Raw genomic sequence first — 17,650 nt, forward strand, 5'->3', positions numbered from 1 at the left:
ATATTTCGTATTAGATGATCATCCTTTTTATTTTCTCTTTTTTTTTTATTATTATAGTATAAGAAATTGCATTCTCTTCGTATTCAAATTTTAGCTTGGCGTCGAGTCAGTTTTCCTATTTTTTATTCAGATTTTGACTCTCACTTAGTGTCTATCCCTTTGGTTCATTTTTATTCATTCAAATCCTATTTTGACCAATTCGATCATTTTTATTTTGAACTTATTTAGATAAGATCTTATCCACTATCAAAGATTAACATATATTAAATTAAATATCAATTTAATTTAGAAACTTAAATTATTCGATCGTGGATCAATCATAAGCATAGTGCAGATAACATTACTCCCTCAATCCCACTATTTCTCTTTTGTCTCACATACCCAAAAATCTTGACCTTTAATACCCAAAGTTTTTGCTTTTACTAATTCCATGTTATCGGATAAAGTCGTACGCGAAGGAAGGTGGTGGACTCACCCGTCTGCTGACGCTTGCTTCATCGCAATGCTGTGCGGAGCAAATCGGAGGAAGCAGATACAAGTCTCCATCCGATTAGTTGTCAGGTTTTGGAGTCATCTCCTACGGATGAGTTCATCTTGTTGCCTATACTAATGTAATTGTTGGTTTCCGGGGGCGGCCGGCGGCAGACTGCAGCAGCCGAGCCCACACGATCGGATCATGGCTTCCTCCTCCTCACCCATCATCCACCTGGACTTCTCGGTCGGCTTTGTTGATCTTTGATGCTTCTTGGTCTTATGCTCTTTGGACTCTTGGGATGCCCAGCTAGCTCTGAAAGATCCGAGTTTATATCGGATTCGGATAGCTTTTGGGTTTATTTATTTATTTATTTATTTGATTTGATTTTAGATGAGTCCACGTAAGAAAATAGGTATCTGAGTCGGATTTACTTTATCACGTGGACATCAAATCAAATCAAATCGATGTGACGCGGCACTAGATCATTTTGCCACTTGCCATAGGTCATGCACGATCATGGTTTCTCGGTGCCTGCGACCGTTTTGGCGTGGCATGAGAGCTCGGTGACCCCAATTATGCGTCGAGAGGTCGACGACGATGGACGAGACGTCGACCGCTGATCTTATGGTCACTTCATCATCAAGGCCTAGAAATCTAGCTTAAATGTTCTTGCATCTTTGGATTTGCTCGAAAGAAGTGGGTTACGTTGGATTAGAAGACTCGGTAATTCCAATTAGCGGACGCTATAGCGCTGTTGGTGATCACGAAATCGAAGCCAGCATTGCTGCTAGATACGGACAAAGCGCTCCGAGGGATGGATCCCATGTGCTCTGTTTCTTAAAGATAGGTGATAAGATTCTTCCAAGTGGTCGGTCGTCGTTTACAGCCCTCTCCACCGCGGTCGAGCCACTGCCCGCCATGGAACAAGACAAAAGCACGAGGTGGCCTCCTCCCCCGGTCTTCAAAGTCCCGACCCAGTGCAGCGAGAAGCCCGAGGCGGAGTCTCCATGGGCGCCCCCAGGCCCGCAGCCAAAGCACCTCCGAACAGGAAGTCCACCACCCTCCGTTGCCTCTTCGACCTGGACGCCGTCGCCCACGACGTCCCCCTGCCGCCCCCCTCCGCTGATGCCGAGGTCGACGAGCTTCTTTCCTCGATATCCCGCTGCGCCGACCCGACGTTGGAGTCGCCGTCGCAGCAGCAGGAGGTCAAGCGCCAGCAGCTGTCCCGTGTGCTCTCCGCCGTCCGGGGCGCCACGCGGCCGCTCGACGACACGGTGTGGCCTCCCCTCGTCTTCATGCTCTCCGCCAACCTCTTCCGCCCGCTGCCCCCGCCGGCGAGCCCCTGCTTGCCGCCGGACCTGTACGAGGAGGACGGCCTCGCGATGAGCCTTGCCCCCTCGTGGCCGCACCTGCACATCGTCTACGACATCCTGGCGGCGCTGGTGGCAAGCGCCGACGCCAAGGTCCTGTGCAGGCACCTCGACCGCGCCTTCCTCCGCGGCCTCCTCGCTCTGTTCCAGTCCGAGGACCCGCGGGAGCGCAACCGCCTCAAGAACGTGTTCCACGAGCTCTACTCCAAGCTCGCCTCCGACCGCTCCTTCATGCGGAAGTCCATGAACAACGTGCTCCTCCGCTACGTGTTCGACGGGGAGCGGCATTACGGCATCGGGGAGCTGCTGGAGATATGGGGCAGCATCATCAACGGGTTCGCTGTGCCGCTCAAGGAGGAGCACAGGCTGTTCCTGATGAGGGTGCTGCTGCCGCTGCACAAACCCAGGGGGATCGGCGCCTACCACCGGCAGCTGTCCTATTGCGTGACCCAGTTCGTGCACAAGGAGCCGGGCCTCGGGGAGGAGGTGGTGAAGGGCATCTTGAAGCGTTGGCCTGTCACCAATTGCCAGAAAGAGGTGCTGCTTCTCGGGGAGCTGGAAGACCTGTTGGAGAGCTTGGATCCCCCGCAGTTCGAGAGGCTGGCGCCGCCGCTCTGCGCTCGGATCGCCCGGTGCTCAAACAGCGCCAGCTCTCAGGTGATGATGCCCTGTTGCCTTGTTGTTCTAAAGACAATAGCTCAACATCCTGCAATTACAATAACAGTATCTCAATATCCGTAGTTGTGTCCTTTCCTTCCTGACATCTAAAGCTTGGGGATTACCGGTAACCCAATCAAGAAGGTATCAGAGTAAATCATGAGTCTAAAACTCGAATCCGCCTCTCTTTTTCGTATGGTATTTGATTAACATTCTTGCGACGCCATTATCTTTAATTAGTCCTGATCTGGCTTGCGTGTGAGAGAGGATGTTAGAGTTCGATATACGTCTGGAAAGTAGCAGTCACTATGAATCGTAGGCATCCAAATCCTTTGGCGTGACAACTATGAGTTCTAGACATCTACCATCCTTCCCTCGACCGAAGAAGAAGAAGAAGAAGTAATCCCGCTTTTTCGCGAATGGATAGTTTAATCATGGTATGATAGAATAGAACCATCATGTATGCCTTGTCATCTCTGCTTCCAATGAAATGTTCATCTGCTGCAATTTTCACTGATTTCATCATACGCCATTAGTTCGATGAATTATCTTCCTTCACTTAATTTATTGAACAATTATCCACAATCGGACTGATGTTGACTCCTGATCGATGTGCTTAGTGCATTAGTCAAAGTTCAAACCGTAAGATCTAAACTCTGGAGCACTTCAAAATGCCACATTTCACCGGGAGAGTAAAATGTGGCATTTTCTTTTTGCCGATAATAATTGTGGGTGCGATCTTCATATACTGTTAGGAACAACGATAGACAAATATCACCATGAAAGTGAACCATGAACTTAGTGGTTTAATCGTGGTATGATATAATAGAATCATGATTTATGCCTTGTCATCTCTGCTTTAGAACCTTCCAATGGAAGGTTCATCTGCAGCAATTTTCATTGATTTCCTTGAACTGTTGTTACAGTAGTATACGTAAATGGACTTTTGTTGATTCCTGATGGATTTACCAAGCACATTGGTCAGAGCACCCAATTTTTCTTTCTGATGACAATTGTGCAAACCTGAACTGAGACTTTTACGTCCATTCTTTTGTTTCCTACAATAAATCTATAATTTTTTACTTGTTCAGGTAGCAGAAAGAGCGTTGTACGTATGGAACAGCGAACGGTTTGTGAAGATGGCATCACAGTCCTGGGAACAAGTTCTTCCTGGCATAGTTGAGTGCATTGAGAGGAACCTGAGATGGCACTGGAGCAAGTCGGTGCAGCACCTGACTACATCTGTGAAGAGCATGCTCGAGGAAATGGAGCCGGTGTTGTACTCCAGATATCAACTTGAGCTTGACCACAAGGAATCAGTGATGATCCAGGAAGAGACCAAGAGGAAGATAAGGTGGGAGAGGCTGGAGATGGCTGGCTGCTAAGGTTAACAAATCAAACCTAATGCTCCATGTTTGTGCAGGTGTATATATACTTGATGATTCTAAAGATACAGAGAAGCTTAACTTTTGTTCTTTGTTTCTTCTGATTTTTGAGGTCACATGATGAGAGGAAGTCAACTCAAACATTTACATCTCTCTCTGAAGTCAGTAGTAGTAACTTATTGTGAACATACCTCCTGTTTCAGTCTGAAGCTGTCACCAAAATCAACACTGGTGCTCCTAAACATCAAGGTGTGCCAAACTTGTGACCAACTAAGGAAATGTGGAGCATATGTTTTCTTGATTCTTTTCTCTTCCTGTAATAGATTCTTGGAGTTGGAACTGTCTATACTCTCTCTCTCTCTCTCTCTCTCTCTCTCTCTCTCTCTCTCTCTTGCATCTTGGCTGGATTTTGGTCATCATTTGTCCTTGTTCTACTATGAGAATTGGAAATCTACAGAATGTGTGTGTGGTGTGTAGTTGCTTCTCGTGGTCCAAAGGAGGGGTTGTCTCGGAGGGAACACACCTCTTTGAAAGATTCATGAACTTTGCAAAAGAATAAAATGGATGAGTTTTGCTTGATCAGTGGAGACGATCCTATCATTCCATTGAAATGAATTCCTACCAAGCGAGTGGTTCAGCAAAGGATAAATGAAGTGATGAGCTTTCGTTCACAGGTAGACAAAATCCAAACATTTCAGTGGAGACAATCCTATCGACCCATCAAATTCCTACAAAGTTATTTAACAAAGAATAAATGAATTGAGTTTTCTTTGATTAGTAAACAAAATCCACTTCATTGTATTACCAAGTATACTTGGATTCATGACACAAATGGAAGAGTTTTTTTCTTGATTAGTGAAGAAAATACTATTGTTTCATCAGATTCCTATGCAATGATTCAACAAAGAATATATGGATGAGTGAGAAAATTCTATCATTTCATTAAGTCATACTTGGATCCACCAGTTCTATAAATGAGACCAAGGAAGAGAGAACATATAGCTCACAGTACACTTATGTGCCATCATGAGGCGCCAGGAGAACATCTACCTTACCAAGATTCCAAACCTAATCAAGGAGTTCATAAGATGTCAATCTCCTTTTGGACTGACCTCATCTGACTATCATGTTTGATCATTCATTCAAAGTGCACACTCTAATTTTGCTGACACTATGGGATGAGAGAGAATCTATGGGAGAAATGTGTTGGATTTGTCCCTGAGAACAATTGGAAATTTTGAAGTACTAAAACAAAAACCCTTGCCCTCTTGTCGTCGTCGTCATCACCATCATCATCTACTTTATTTGAAAAATATATATTTCTTTTAAGTTATCAAAAAAATTTTAATTATATTGTTTTGAAGTATAAGACGATGACATACCAAACTCAAACTTATGACCCATCAATTATGCAACTATGTACTAACCGTTAGAACATCTCGATAGAGAAATACATAACTAACCAAAATGTTTATTATTTATGTCAAAATTAATTTTTAAAATTAAAATTTTATTTTATTTTATTAAATTGGATAATCATGGTAATGGCTTTCGTGAAATAACATGTCCCTTGGATTCCTTTCTTAGGGCACTATTTAGACCCTATAAATAGAGTCCAAAAATAATCTCAATATATTTATTTAGATAATAATATGATTATATATATATATATATATATATATATATTATTGTGATTTGTTGAACATTGGTATGACTTGCATTTATCATTTCCAGAATAATCCAGAGATGCATCATGAGAAAGCATTAACATGAGATCTCAGATGCATCATATAAAAGTTACTGTGGGTGAAATCAAAATGCCAGAAAAGAACAAAAAGTTTTGGTGTCAAAAAACATGATGTGCTGCAAATTTTGAAGAGCCTGGAGATTGATTGAGGCATAAGTTGATGTAGGGATTTTATATGGAAGGATGATTCAATGTGTATGGCTATATATATTGCTCATTATATGTACAGGTGCAGATGTCATGTCACCAAACAGAACAAAGCCGTAAGTGGATTAGTCCATTTAAAGAAGCAACTTTTGGGATGAACTCCACAACATTATCAATAAGAGAAAAAGAATGTAATGGAATGCACATCCAGAAATCCATGACAACCTAATCCAAGAAATTGTCGAGGACAAGAAACACTGCACAGCCAGGCAAGTTTGCATCAATAACCCACATGGCTAGAGAGAGAAACAGAGAATGACTGTGCATGATAACAAAAGGGGTTATTTTCTGCATAAAACCTTTTACAATAACACAACATCAATGGGTTGGGCATCCAACAAGTTCAAGCAACAACCAAAGCCAATAAGTCATTCAGAGAATAAAGAGATCTATGGTAGACAACCTTGGCACCTGTGGCGACAGAATTAGAAAACAGCATGATACAAAAGGAGGTAATTTCTGCACTAGGCGCACATAATAGAACATATATAAATCAGTTGTGTCCACCATTTCAGTCACCGAGGACATGATCATGGAAGTGGTCTTGAAGCTTTAATTTAGTACACAAGATAACAAGGAGTGGCCTGACTGGATCATGAGGCACGGGGCTCGGAGGGCGTCGTACAGGGGGCAAGAGAGTTAGGAGCAGGGGCAAACCCACCCCCTCTTACAGACAAAGTCGGGCCTCTGTGTGAGCTGGCCCTGCTAACAAGATTGTCATCGAGGAACACAACGATCACGGTGATGTCATCATGGAAATGACGACGAACCCCACGATCGATCTTCTTGAGGTCAGAGTATCTCATTTCCCTCTTCTTGGCTGCTTCCTGAAGTGCAGCTTTGATTAGACGCCGAGCACTCCCCTGCAGTTCATAGATATGAAACTAACTCATCACTGTGAAACCATGGCAACTACTGAGACATGCAAATGCGCTGCCGAAGTTTTATGTTAAAACTAAGAATGCTGATATAATATGCATTTACTTAAAATTCACTGACCCATTTTGTGGGCCAACTAACCCATCACTGTGAAACCATGGCACCTACTGAGACATGCAAATGCGCTGCCTAAGTTTTATGTTAAAACCAAGAATGCTGATATAATATGCATTTACTTCAAAATTCACTGACCCATTTTGTGGGTCAACTAACCCATCACTGTGAAACCATGGCACCTACTGAGACATGCAAATGCGCTGCCTAAGTTTTATGTTAAAACCAAGAATGCTGATATAGTATGGCATTTACTTCAAAATTCACTGACCCATTTTGTGGGCCAACAAAGATCTCCGAGTCAAATGCGAGAAGAATGGTACCATCATTACATACTCCAAGTACAATTTCTGTATTTCCCAGATATGACCAACATCTGAAGTTTTGGTTGGATCAGACCATAATGCCTGGTATATACTGGTCCAACCATGAGACAGTACATGAATCAGATGAAATTGCTCGGTCCAAGTTCATACTGGAGTATATATATCAAGTTGTTACCCCAGGTATATTGCTCAATGCCTAAAACCTCCTCATCAGAAACCACTCTTCTCATCTGATTCCCCTTTTCCTCTTACCTTTTTCTCCATCAGGAGCTTGTTTCCTCTCTTCTATTTTTCTTTATTTTTTTCTCCAGGTTTCTCCCTTTTAGCATCAAATTTCTCGAACTGCTTAAATTTAAAGCCTTTTACCTCCTTGCTACAAGATGTATTTCTTGGGAAGGAATTTAGTGTCTCCCTATTAAAGCAAATTTAAAGCTTGGCACCATGTTCATTTGCTTAATTTTCTTCCTTAAGAGTGGTATTTTGCTTGATGGCTTAAGTTTCTAGTTTCATGCTTGCATTGTTCTATTAAGGGCAGTTCTATGCATATTTTGCATAGATCTATTTGAATCTATGCTGGCACCACATGTTGGCCTTGTGAGGATCCTCGCTAGGTTGGAAGAGACTTGGCCAAGATTTGCACTCATTTGCTCAAGATCAAAATCTCCAACGAAGATTGGTGTAAATCTAACCCTAAATTCGAAATCTCCACTGAAGATTGGTGAACATAGGTTAGATTGCATATCCAGCTAAGATCCACAAAAACCATCCAGATCGATGTGGTTCTACCTAAGCGCTCACAAATTCCACTCCATACCCACATATATCTAAGCTAGTTCCACACAGATTAGTCTAAGACTCAGTAGATTAGGCCTAAATCCTTGCATAACTAACCTAAGGACATGTGGATCTAATCAACATATATATATATATATATATATATATATATATATATATATATATATATATATATATATATATATATATATATATATATGCCGATCTAACAAAGATTCCTCTAAATGTAGGCTAGATGCATTGAACACCATCTGGACTTCTGAGGATCTATGATAGATTTAGGTTTTTAACTCTCATTTTAAATACTGTTTTTAATATTAATTGGGTAATAATATCAAAGTAGCTTCAGAAAATAACAATGGGAACACTATCTTCCACAAGTCCATCAATACATCAGATCAGATTCATGATGCAATCTGATGGAGTTGAGATTGGAGAAAGTCATAGTTTAGATAGTGATAACTGACATTTATTTCAGGAGGGTCATTTAACAACTGATGGACACACATTTGCATCTTTTCTGGACACCATGTGCTGCACATCTATGGGTTTGATAATGGACATTAGTGACATTCCAATGTTGATGAAGACATTGACACAAGGCACAGTTAATCATCCATTTAAGAGAAAGACTGCACTCAAGGTTATGTTTGAGATTGAGTGACTGGTCTAAATCTAGTTTTATGAGCTCAGGTGGCAAAAGATAGTTGATGACATCAAGGAGATGATCAGAAACATATATCAAGGCAGATAGGACTTTCCAATGGTTATAGCCCTCGTACCAACATACAATTGATCGCAATTTACCAAGTCCAAGGTTTTGTATGGCTTAGACCCACAACTGCAACATGTTCATGGCAGTTATACTGTTCTGGAGCTTAACAACCATTATTGGAGTTACAGCTCATACAATATACACAAGCAAGAGTGCAGGAGTACCAACTGTAACAATGGTGTAGGCACCAACCTGCCATTTAATGATCACTTCTCAATCCAGAATTGGCACATGGTATATTGACACCAAAAGTTATGAGTATCATGAGTTTTTTGAAAAGGGTAAGTGGCAAAGGCGGGATTTGAGTCCAGGACTTTGCGATAAACTATCAAGATCCTTACCAACCAAGCTAGCTAACACCTTCATGAGTATTATGAGTTGGTTTTACAAAATTATGACCTCGATATTGGGCCACGACCACCTCTTGAGCACCACAACATTCATTTTGGTATTACATGAGGATTAGGACTTATATGGTATGCCTTGCACCCATGTTTCAGCATTTATAAATATACATATCATCGAATATATATCATGTGCTATCTTTATGGACTTGTGGAAATTTTTTGTACATGTGATTTTGATATGCGATTTGTAATGACTAAGAACTATATTTTGATTCATTATTGAGACAAGAAATGTATAATTTAATAGGATGTCGACCAGTATTGAACCATACCAGCACATGTTCGTTGTTACTGGTACTATATTAATCTGGTCGATAATTGGTATTATCACATGTTGACTTGAATTGGTTCCAGGCTGAGATTTTATGCCTTGGATATGACAATAAATCAACTAATTTGCATGGCTTGATGATAAACAAAATAAAGTTTGTATGAGATGGATCCACTTTCTCTGGCTTAAGCATTATTAACTTTTTATTTTATGCAGGCCCTCAAATATGGTTGAACTAAATATTCAATCCAAACGTGGATCAAAAGGATAGCTTTTGCATCAAAAGAACATATCCTTGAGTACATACCAAAGCTTCTTTAAAGAACCTACAAATTGGGATAAAAGGTTCAGAATGAGATATCCATACTATCAATCAACAATGTTGGAGATTTGTGTTTGTCAATCTATCACTGTCAAAAAAACAGGAAGGAACCTTTTTTTTTACTGCTACGTATGGAAGATGGCATAAGAAAGGTTTCAGGTTTCAACATCTACCCTGCAAGTTCAAACAGGCAAAAGAAAATAAGATTTGAGAGCATGATGTTCTCAAATATCTCATCCATGTATTCTGAAAACACCAACAACCTCATAGCATCAATGTCTAAATTTGCATGTCATTCTTTAGTTATTAGACAATGCAACTTGATATAAAACTTCAATGCCTTTGAAGTTATTCATAGTTGCCATGATCTTTGTCCACTTTAGAGTTTTTGACATTATCTAGTGCAAATAGCTAACTAACTCTTCAACTTAACCTTCAAATCTTGAACTCTTTCATAAATACTTTAGTTAAAAATTTGCCATAAATTTATTGACCCCATGTGCATGGAAGGAGCAAAGAGTTTTTTTTTTTTTTCTAGGATTCAATAGTTGTTAAACAGAGAACATAAAGTTTTAAATAAAATAAAATTGAAAAATGATAACTACCCGACTCACTCCAACTAAAAAAGGGACTCAATAGAATCATATCGTTGATAAAGAGAATGTAATCTCAAACAACCCACACATACATAATGTGAGAAAAGATATATCTTCCATTTATTCAGCAATCTATCATGTTCTAGTAACGGTCCCATTTCCGCTTTTCAAGACCCCCCAAGTATAAGATAAAAAGAAAAATACAAATATCATGAAGAATACAATAAAGAAAATTGCATTTAATAAGTCAAAATATATCAATCATGCCATTTTTTCTTCTTCAAGAATATATATCTTTAAGTTTTTTCGATATCATCGATAGGCCTCCTTCTTTGTGAAGGAACTTCCTTTTAGAGATAAAATCTTCAATCAAATTGAATACTTCTTTTTTCTTTTTAATCTTTAATCAAACCTAAGATTTTTCATTTTCCTTTTATCTGGAAACCTTTTGTATTCTCCTTGGGCAATCTTAGTAACTACTTATAACATTTGCAAAAGATTCCCTAACTAATAAAATTCATCCAGAAGACCTCTGTCCAATTCACAATTCCAGCATGGATTAGCCAATTTTGTCCAAGTCTGACTTATCTGTAGTGGTAGGACTGAGAAGCCAAAAAAGCAAATCAGCCTTGGTGAATATTAATCTGGGTTGGCCAAACTGGATTTAGATTAGCTGATATGGCAAACTTGCTCTTCCCATAATATTTATGCATCAATTCTTAGCTGCTTGCACAAGTCAGATTTTCGGGCCAAGGATCATATGCAAATTTATCCAAGGTTGGGACAACTCCTTGTCTCTATTGAATTGTTTAACACATTTCCCAACCTTACATGTCCAACCACTTTCTAATTTGATTCTATGTGTAAACTCAATAACTTGAATCATAAAATGCATCACTTAATTTTCCAAAATGAAATAGAAAGAGAAAAATTCATTACTTAAAATGATTTTATTTTGTATTAGAAAAACAATGGCCACTTATGGACTCTATTAAAAAAATGATAAAATAGTATAAAGATAGAAAACATACACTGTGAGGACCATTATGAACAATATCCACTGCTTCTTGGTTGCTAAGATGCTCCCAGAGGCCATCAGACGCAAATATAAGAAACTGATCTTGTGGTTGCAGCAGTTGCACAGAAATCGATGGCTCTGAGCTGAGTATGGGTTTTTTGAAAGGTTCACGAAGTCGAAACTTCGCATATAGTGGTTCCCGGTTAAATTCTGCCTTCTTTAGGTATACATCACCAATCGACCTAGAGACCTGCAAGATAGATGTATTTGATTAGTAATAAGCCACAAAGATACAAGAAGCTAAATCTAGATATTGTTCTTTATAAATGAATAAGTGAGACTAAATATTAATATATAAAGAATCTGTAATTTGCAATAGATATGCCAGTTAGACTAAATATTAAGAATCAGTAAGAAGCAATAGATACATAAATAATGTACCATGGTTGGAACATTCATTTAAACAACTTAAGGGGTGCATGAAGATGATTATTAATGTGATGGTGGTGAACCTCAAGGTATAGAGCAGGTATTTAGTGAGCAAAGATTTGAAATTGGGCTATCTACAGTGGACTAGCATTTGATAATCACACATCACATGTTCCCTTATATGTCTGCTAAAGCAAAATTTGCAAAAATGTAAGAAGGGCCTACCGAGGGTATAGAACTTAGTTTCCTTCAGTTCCAGTCAAGACCACCAAGTTTTGGTTTCAGCAGTTTCAGATCAAGTTTCTATTAGAATGAAAATTTTAACTAAACAAGGCATAATGTGCTATCTGGATTCTTTTTTTTATAGATCACAGCTACTTTTGAATTACAATTTGTACTCTATGAATGATGCAAAGTATAATATATGGGAAAATTAATAGCAGTGATCAACACTACCTGTATTTTCAACACAGTTTTGTGGGAAAAATCAATTTACGCCATTCAATATTTTTCTCTACATGAAAAAAAAGTATAATAAAACATGCATCTTCTGATATTCCAGTTTGTCAAGATTTGTAACCATAAAAAGAAAGCAGACCATCGATTACATAGTCACTTGCAGTTTGTTATGAAACCTTTGATGAGATAAAATTTGCATACTTGAAAATTGACAAGGACAATTGTCTTCAAACCAGCGATTTAAAAAGGCGCTCGGGCGCTCGCCTAGGCGCTCGGGCAAGGCGAGGCAAGACCCGAGCGCCTCGCTAATCTTCCAGGTGGCGCCCTTCAAAGAGGCGCTGCCTAGGCGCTCGCCCGAGCCCAGGTGTTGGGCGCTTCGGGCGAGCGCCTGGGTTAACCAAGGCGACCGAACCAGGATTTTAGGTCTGGTTTGGTCCTGGTTCAGTCTCCGATGGTTAGTTGGTTCAATCGAACCAACTAAAACCGATATCAGTGACAACCCAACCCTAACCCTCGTTGCCGCTCTCTATCCCGATCCCGCTGCTCGTCGCTGTTGCTACTCGCAAACGCTGCTGTTGTCGCCGCTCGTGCCTCCCGCTACTCACCGCTTCTGCTCCCACTCCTGCTCCTGCTCCTGCTGCCATTGCTCGCCGCTGTCGCTGCTCGCAAACACTGCCGCTGTCGCCACTCGCGCCTCCCGCTGCTCGCCGCTCCTGCTCCTGCTCCCGCTATCGATGCTCGCCGCTGTCGCTGCTCGCAAACGCTGCCGCTGTCGCCACTCGCGCCTCCCGCTACTCATCGCTCCCGCTCCTGCTCCTGCTCCTGCTCCCGCTCCTGTTGTCGCTGCCGCTGTCACGGCTGCCACTGCCGCTACCTCCTTACACTCCACTGCCGCTGCCGCTTCCTTTTTTCTCAATCAGCAGGCTCATCACCCCTTTACATTTTCTTCTTCTCCTTCTGTTAATAGTATACAGTATACTGTTAACAGTATACTGTATACTGTTAATATTATTAAATTTATTTAAAATTATTAATTTTCAATACTATTAATAGATTAATAATATATTATTTTGATTTTAATACTGTTAATTTTTATTTATTTGAAATTATTACTAGGTTTCAAGATAAATGACAAGTGTACAGAACAACTCAATAGAGTCTCCAATGACATCAAAAAAAGATTCAATGAAGATGATTTATGTGAAAATGACGATAATATTGATTATGATGAATGACTTTGATATAAAATTTTATTGTTTTGAATTTTGAAACTTTTTGTTAATGTGACATTGTGATTTTGTATCTTAGATTTTCTTAATTTAATAACATATTTTAATTTAAAATTTTAAATAATTATATTTATTAATTATATTATATATTTTTATATTTTAGCGTCTCGCTTCGCTCGGGCGAGCGCCTAGCGCCTCAAGAGTTTTTGGACCTTAGCGCCTTTTGGCGCCTAGCGTTTTTTAAATCACTGCTACAAACAAATAAAACAAATTAGGTGCATAACGAACTTAAAAGTAAGGTGGATGAAGAAGAAAATCCAACAAAACATGGTAGAATTGAGAAAATTGCAAATAAATCTTGAATAAATTAGTAACTATCTTGATAAGCGGTAAGTCCGCCAAAATGATGGACATAAGGGCCAAAATAAACAAAATACTGACAGAAAGTCCTCTATGACTAGTTCTATATGATTTTGACAAAATCTGGGTGAAAACATTCAAAAATGACAAAAGCTAGTGGGCTGCTAATGAAACCAACCATATCAAGCCAAACAGGTGGACCCAAATGCCGTGTAGGTGCTAAATTGAACAGCCAAAACTTAAAACTATTTTATTAAAAACTAACAACAAACAACCTATGATAGAGAAAAGAGTCAGCATGGTTGAACTAACTAAAAGGATAAATATAATTTGTTCAAATTAGTAAAAGTTTAAGAAAATTAAGCTTCATTTATCCAAAAATAATTATAAATAAAAAAGAAATCAATATTTAATAATTTGAGAGTACTTGAAAGTCTTGACATCATCTAAAAGAGAATTAGAAAAATATTTTTCCATCTTCCATCTGCCAATTCCTATTAAGAGTGATATCCTCAAGCAAGCAGAACTACCAAGTCATTTCTCATTCCATTTACAGAGGCTAAATGCAATTTTCATTTTTGATTCAACAGTTCATGAGATGCAACCCTCTCAAATTAGCAATGCATCAAGTAGAAAAGGTGGTGACTAGTGATATGAAGTTAACTAAAGTGGTTTGACAGAAAGTTCAGCAAAGACTATTTGACAAAGTATATTCATGTACCCTTTGAATGCCTTCAAGCATCCTGACTACAAATAAATGAGATCAACTGAAAATTTAAAACAGGTTTCCAGAGGAAGTTACAAATTTATGGCACTCGTAAATTTGCTACAGATGCAATTTTAAGTTATATAATGGATGAAAAACAATATGTGCTTTAAATTGTTCAAGGTTGAAGAAAAGGAAAAATCAATTTAAATTCATTTGAAGGATAAATGTTTATATTTAGACTGGAACAACCTCCATCAAGTGATTGGCTTCTATGATTATCGAAGATATTGGTAACAGGTCGTAAAACTTATCCGTCAATAGAGAAGACAATGTCCCGATATTCATAGGTTAACCCTGGACATAACATAGGTGAAAAGATGGCTCGAAACACAAATCAAAATATAGCCCTCTTAATCTACAAGTAAATAATGTTCTGGTCTCAAGTTATATCCAAGAGTATCAGTTCACCTAAACATGAGAAGTCCTTAAGGCAACCAAGTAACAAAGAAATCAAGCAAAAACATTTTGAAACAAACTCGTTATCTCCTTCTTTAAGATACTAAATTATTACAATAACGATATATAAACGTGTACAGCCAAACCATTTAAAACAAAGAATTTCATGCATCCACCAGTTGCTTCTATGGAAGGATTTCATTTGATGCTTTGATGAGGAGAACCTACAGGCCAGCATGATTGGCTACTTAACAATTACTTTTTTCCCAGTGGATTAACAACCATTTTTCAGATCGAAGAAAAATAATTCAAATGCATGACCCTTTGTAAACTGCATGCGAGTTAAAGAATTAGAAGGTCCTGTTCTAGACATTCGATATGGAAAATCTGAAGAAGCATAAATACTAGGTGGTTTAAAACTTGTTTTCTCGTTCTTCAGTAAATTAACAAGACGATAAGTTTTATGTTTGAGCACCTGGATAAGGCCCTTCACACGCCAGACATTATGCTTTAAGACAACAATTTGCTTGTCTTCTGGGTGCATTGAATGCAACTCCTGTCTCACAGACTCAATTCCAGCATTATGCTCTGCTGACAACTGGACAGCCAAAACTTCTCCAGTTGCTTTTACAAGTTTCCCAAGAACAACACGGGAATCCCCAAGATTAGCTGTATATAGCATACTACCACAGATTACACCAACCAGACAGCACGAGCCAACAGCTGCAATCTGAGGTGTCATAGGCCATTGCTTGTTAACCAGAGAGAAAAAACCTTCCTCTGTAGCTTGATATGCCTTCCTTATTACATCAGCTGACATGGCCTGCTGTTCAGCTGCAAATCCTGCCAAAAGGTCTTTTATCACACACACGTATAAGAACAGTAGAATATTTGTGGACTGAGATATGGTGTGTTATATCTCGGATTTGTAACAAAGTGAAAGAAAGAAACCACAATTTCAGGGTCTGGAATCCCGGAAACAACACAATTTCACTAACAAACAATAACATAAAATTCAAAACCTGAGCAAGATGTCCAGTACTATAGAGAACAATAAAGGCAAGGGCAAAAAACATTTCACGGAGCTGCCAATTACAAACTAAAGCTTTGTTACATCTCACAGCTGGTTCCCAAGTCTAAAAGCTATCCATCCATTCAATTATTAGAACATGTTCTTTAATCAAGAGTATCATCCCAGTTGAATTGTATTCAACCAGTTACTCAAAAGTAGCAAGGTAGATGGTTTCTTAAAACAAAATAACTTTTTGTCTTAGTGAACTTCATGTACCAATTCACCAAGTTACCGAGCTTAAAAAAAATGAATCAAACCTAAACCCCAAGATCTAAGCATGCAGTTTGGAAATTAAGAACTTACTTTTCAAATGCTGAAAGAGATGATCATTGATATAACGGGAGGTTTCTGGACCTCCATGGCCATCATACACACCCACGAAGGTACCATATGGCCCGGTATCAAGCAAACTCAGTGGTCCAGACTCGATCTGGCTCTGGTCCTCAAGCAAGTTGTTTGCTTGGACCACAGCCATGGAGAACTCACCGTTTGTGTGCTGTCCGCTGTCCTTGTACCACAGAAGCCCATCCTGCCGGCCTACGACCTCAGAGCCTGAGTGGACAGACCGATCCGATGGCTGCCAGCAGGCCCTCAGTAGGTTCATCAATGCTGCTAGCATCCCTCATCTCATCCAAGCTCGCCTTCTTAACATCTATTTTAATTCAGTTAGTATCCAACAAAGGGGAAAGAAACCAAATTTTCCGACTCTGCATCAAGAGAATTCACATAGATCGCATCAGTTACCAGATAAGAATGATTCGAAAGCAGCAGCAGGAAGACTCCATCAAAAATCCAACTTTTCTTTCTTCATAAAGTCGGAAACTTTATTGCAAACAAGAATCAAAGAAGTCGAAAAAATCACTCTTTGACTACTTTAGTACGTTATGTCAGCAAAATATGATCATGAAATTTGCTCGTACAATAGGTCTCAAGTTCAGAGGCAAAAATCTAAAATCAGAGAAATCGATTACCTCCTCTCCAGATTCAACTCAACCCCCGACGGCGCGGCCGACAGAAAACCTCTCACCAAATTAGAGAGAACCTAGTCCAGGATCAGCCTTTCGTACACTAACTCGAAGAAAAGAAACGATCTAACGACCCACGCGATCTTCTCACCAATCCTGACAACCGCATCTTCTCATCCATGCCGACCGCGGCCTCACGAGCGGCAGCGGGATAATTCCCAGAAAGAATTGCCCGTCAGAAACGCCTCAAATCCGACGCGTCGCACACGAAAGGGCGGTCAAAAACACCTATTTAGGTCTAGGTTGGGCGATTAATTGTGCGGCAACCTCAGATCTGGAGATGACGAGACGATTCTTCTTAAAAGGATTGAAGAAGTGGGAAGATGTGAGGTTGGGTTTGGCTTCCAGGCAGGAGATTTGGAGGAAAAGAAGGCGTTTAATCTCTCCGACACCACTAGCAGACAAAGCCCCTCAGAAACCGACAAGAGAGAGGCCAACGCCAGCGAGGCACAGCGGCGGCGACGGGCTCCACCAACAGACCAGAAGAGAGAGAGAGAGAGAGAGAGAGAGAGAGAGAGAGGGAAGGAGTAGGGAGTACTGGGAGAGATGGGGAAGAGAGAGAAGCAT

The 17,650-nt window shown here is 39.8% G+C and overlaps 2 protein-coding genes across 3 annotated transcripts; one reads left to right on the top strand and one right to left on the bottom strand.

The window, feature by feature from the left end:
* Positions 1–1,360: 1,360 nt before the first annotated feature.
* On the top strand, positions 1,361–4,231 carry LOC135614530 (serine/threonine protein phosphatase 2A 57 kDa regulatory subunit B' beta isoform-like). 2 transcript variants are annotated; one of them, XM_065112005.1, is made up of 3 exons: positions 1,361–2,502; positions 3,594–3,888; positions 4,000–4,231. In XM_065112005.1, the coding sequence occupies exons 1-2, from the start codon at positions 1,483–1,485 to the stop codon at positions 3,885–3,887; spliced, it is 1,314 nt and encodes a 437-aa protein (XP_064968077.1). In that variant the 5' UTR covers positions 1,361–1,482; the 3' UTR covers position 3,888; positions 4,000–4,231. The 2 variants fall into 2 exon arrangements, with proteins under 2 accessions (XP_064968077.1, XP_064968083.1); XM_065112011.1 differs by having other exon boundaries at positions 4,091–4,231.
* Positions 4,232–6,107: 1,876 nt separating this feature from the next.
* Positions 6,108–17,597, bottom strand: LOC135614540 (probable protein phosphatase 2C 60). The gene is made up of 5 exons (XM_065112025.1): positions 17,030–17,597; positions 16,362–16,765; positions 15,462–15,829; positions 11,358–11,594; positions 6,108–6,704 (listed from the first exon to the last, which is right to left on the bottom strand). The coding sequence occupies exons 2-5, from the start codon at positions 16,675–16,677 to the stop codon at positions 6,435–6,437; spliced, it is 1,191 nt and encodes a 396-aa protein (XP_064968097.1). The 5' UTR covers positions 16,678–16,765; positions 17,030–17,597; the 3' UTR covers positions 6,108–6,434.
* Between the last annotated feature and the right edge of the window lie 53 nt (positions 17,598–17,650).

The sequence above is a fragment of the Musa acuminata genome, chromosome BXJ1-3 (assembly GCF_036884655.1).
Source record: "Musa acuminata AAA Group cultivar baxijiao chromosome BXJ1-3, Cavendish_Baxijiao_AAA, whole genome shotgun sequence".
In the NCBI taxonomy this organism is placed as follows: domain Eukaryota; kingdom Viridiplantae; phylum Streptophyta; class Magnoliopsida; order Zingiberales; family Musaceae; genus Musa; species Musa acuminata.

What these genes read in the sequence shown, in the direction of transcription:
- LOC135614530 (XM_065112005.1), top strand. Translation starts at nt 1,483, where the DNA reads ATGGGCGCCCCCAGGCCCGCAGCCAAAGCACCTCCGAACAGGAAGTCC. An exon ending in CAAACAGCGCCAGCTCTCAG is followed by an intron (nt 2,503 to 3,593) that starts GTGATGATGCCC and finishes TTACTTGTTCAG; the next exon opens with GTAGCAGAAAGAGCGTTGTA.
- LOC135614540 (XM_065112025.1), bottom strand. Translation starts at nt 16,677, where the DNA reads ATGCTAGCAGCATTGATGAACCTACTGAGGGCCTGCTGGCAGCCATCG. An exon ending in TCTCTTTCAGCATTTGAAAA is followed by an intron (nt 15,830 to 16,361) that starts GTAAGTTCTTAA and finishes ACCTTTTGGCAG; the next exon opens with GATTTGCAGCTGAACAGCAG. An exon ending in GTGTGAAGGGCCTTATCCAG is followed by an intron (nt 11,595 to 15,461) that starts GTGCTCAAACAT and finishes TCTATCTTGCAG; the next exon opens with GTCTCTAGGTCGATTGGTGA.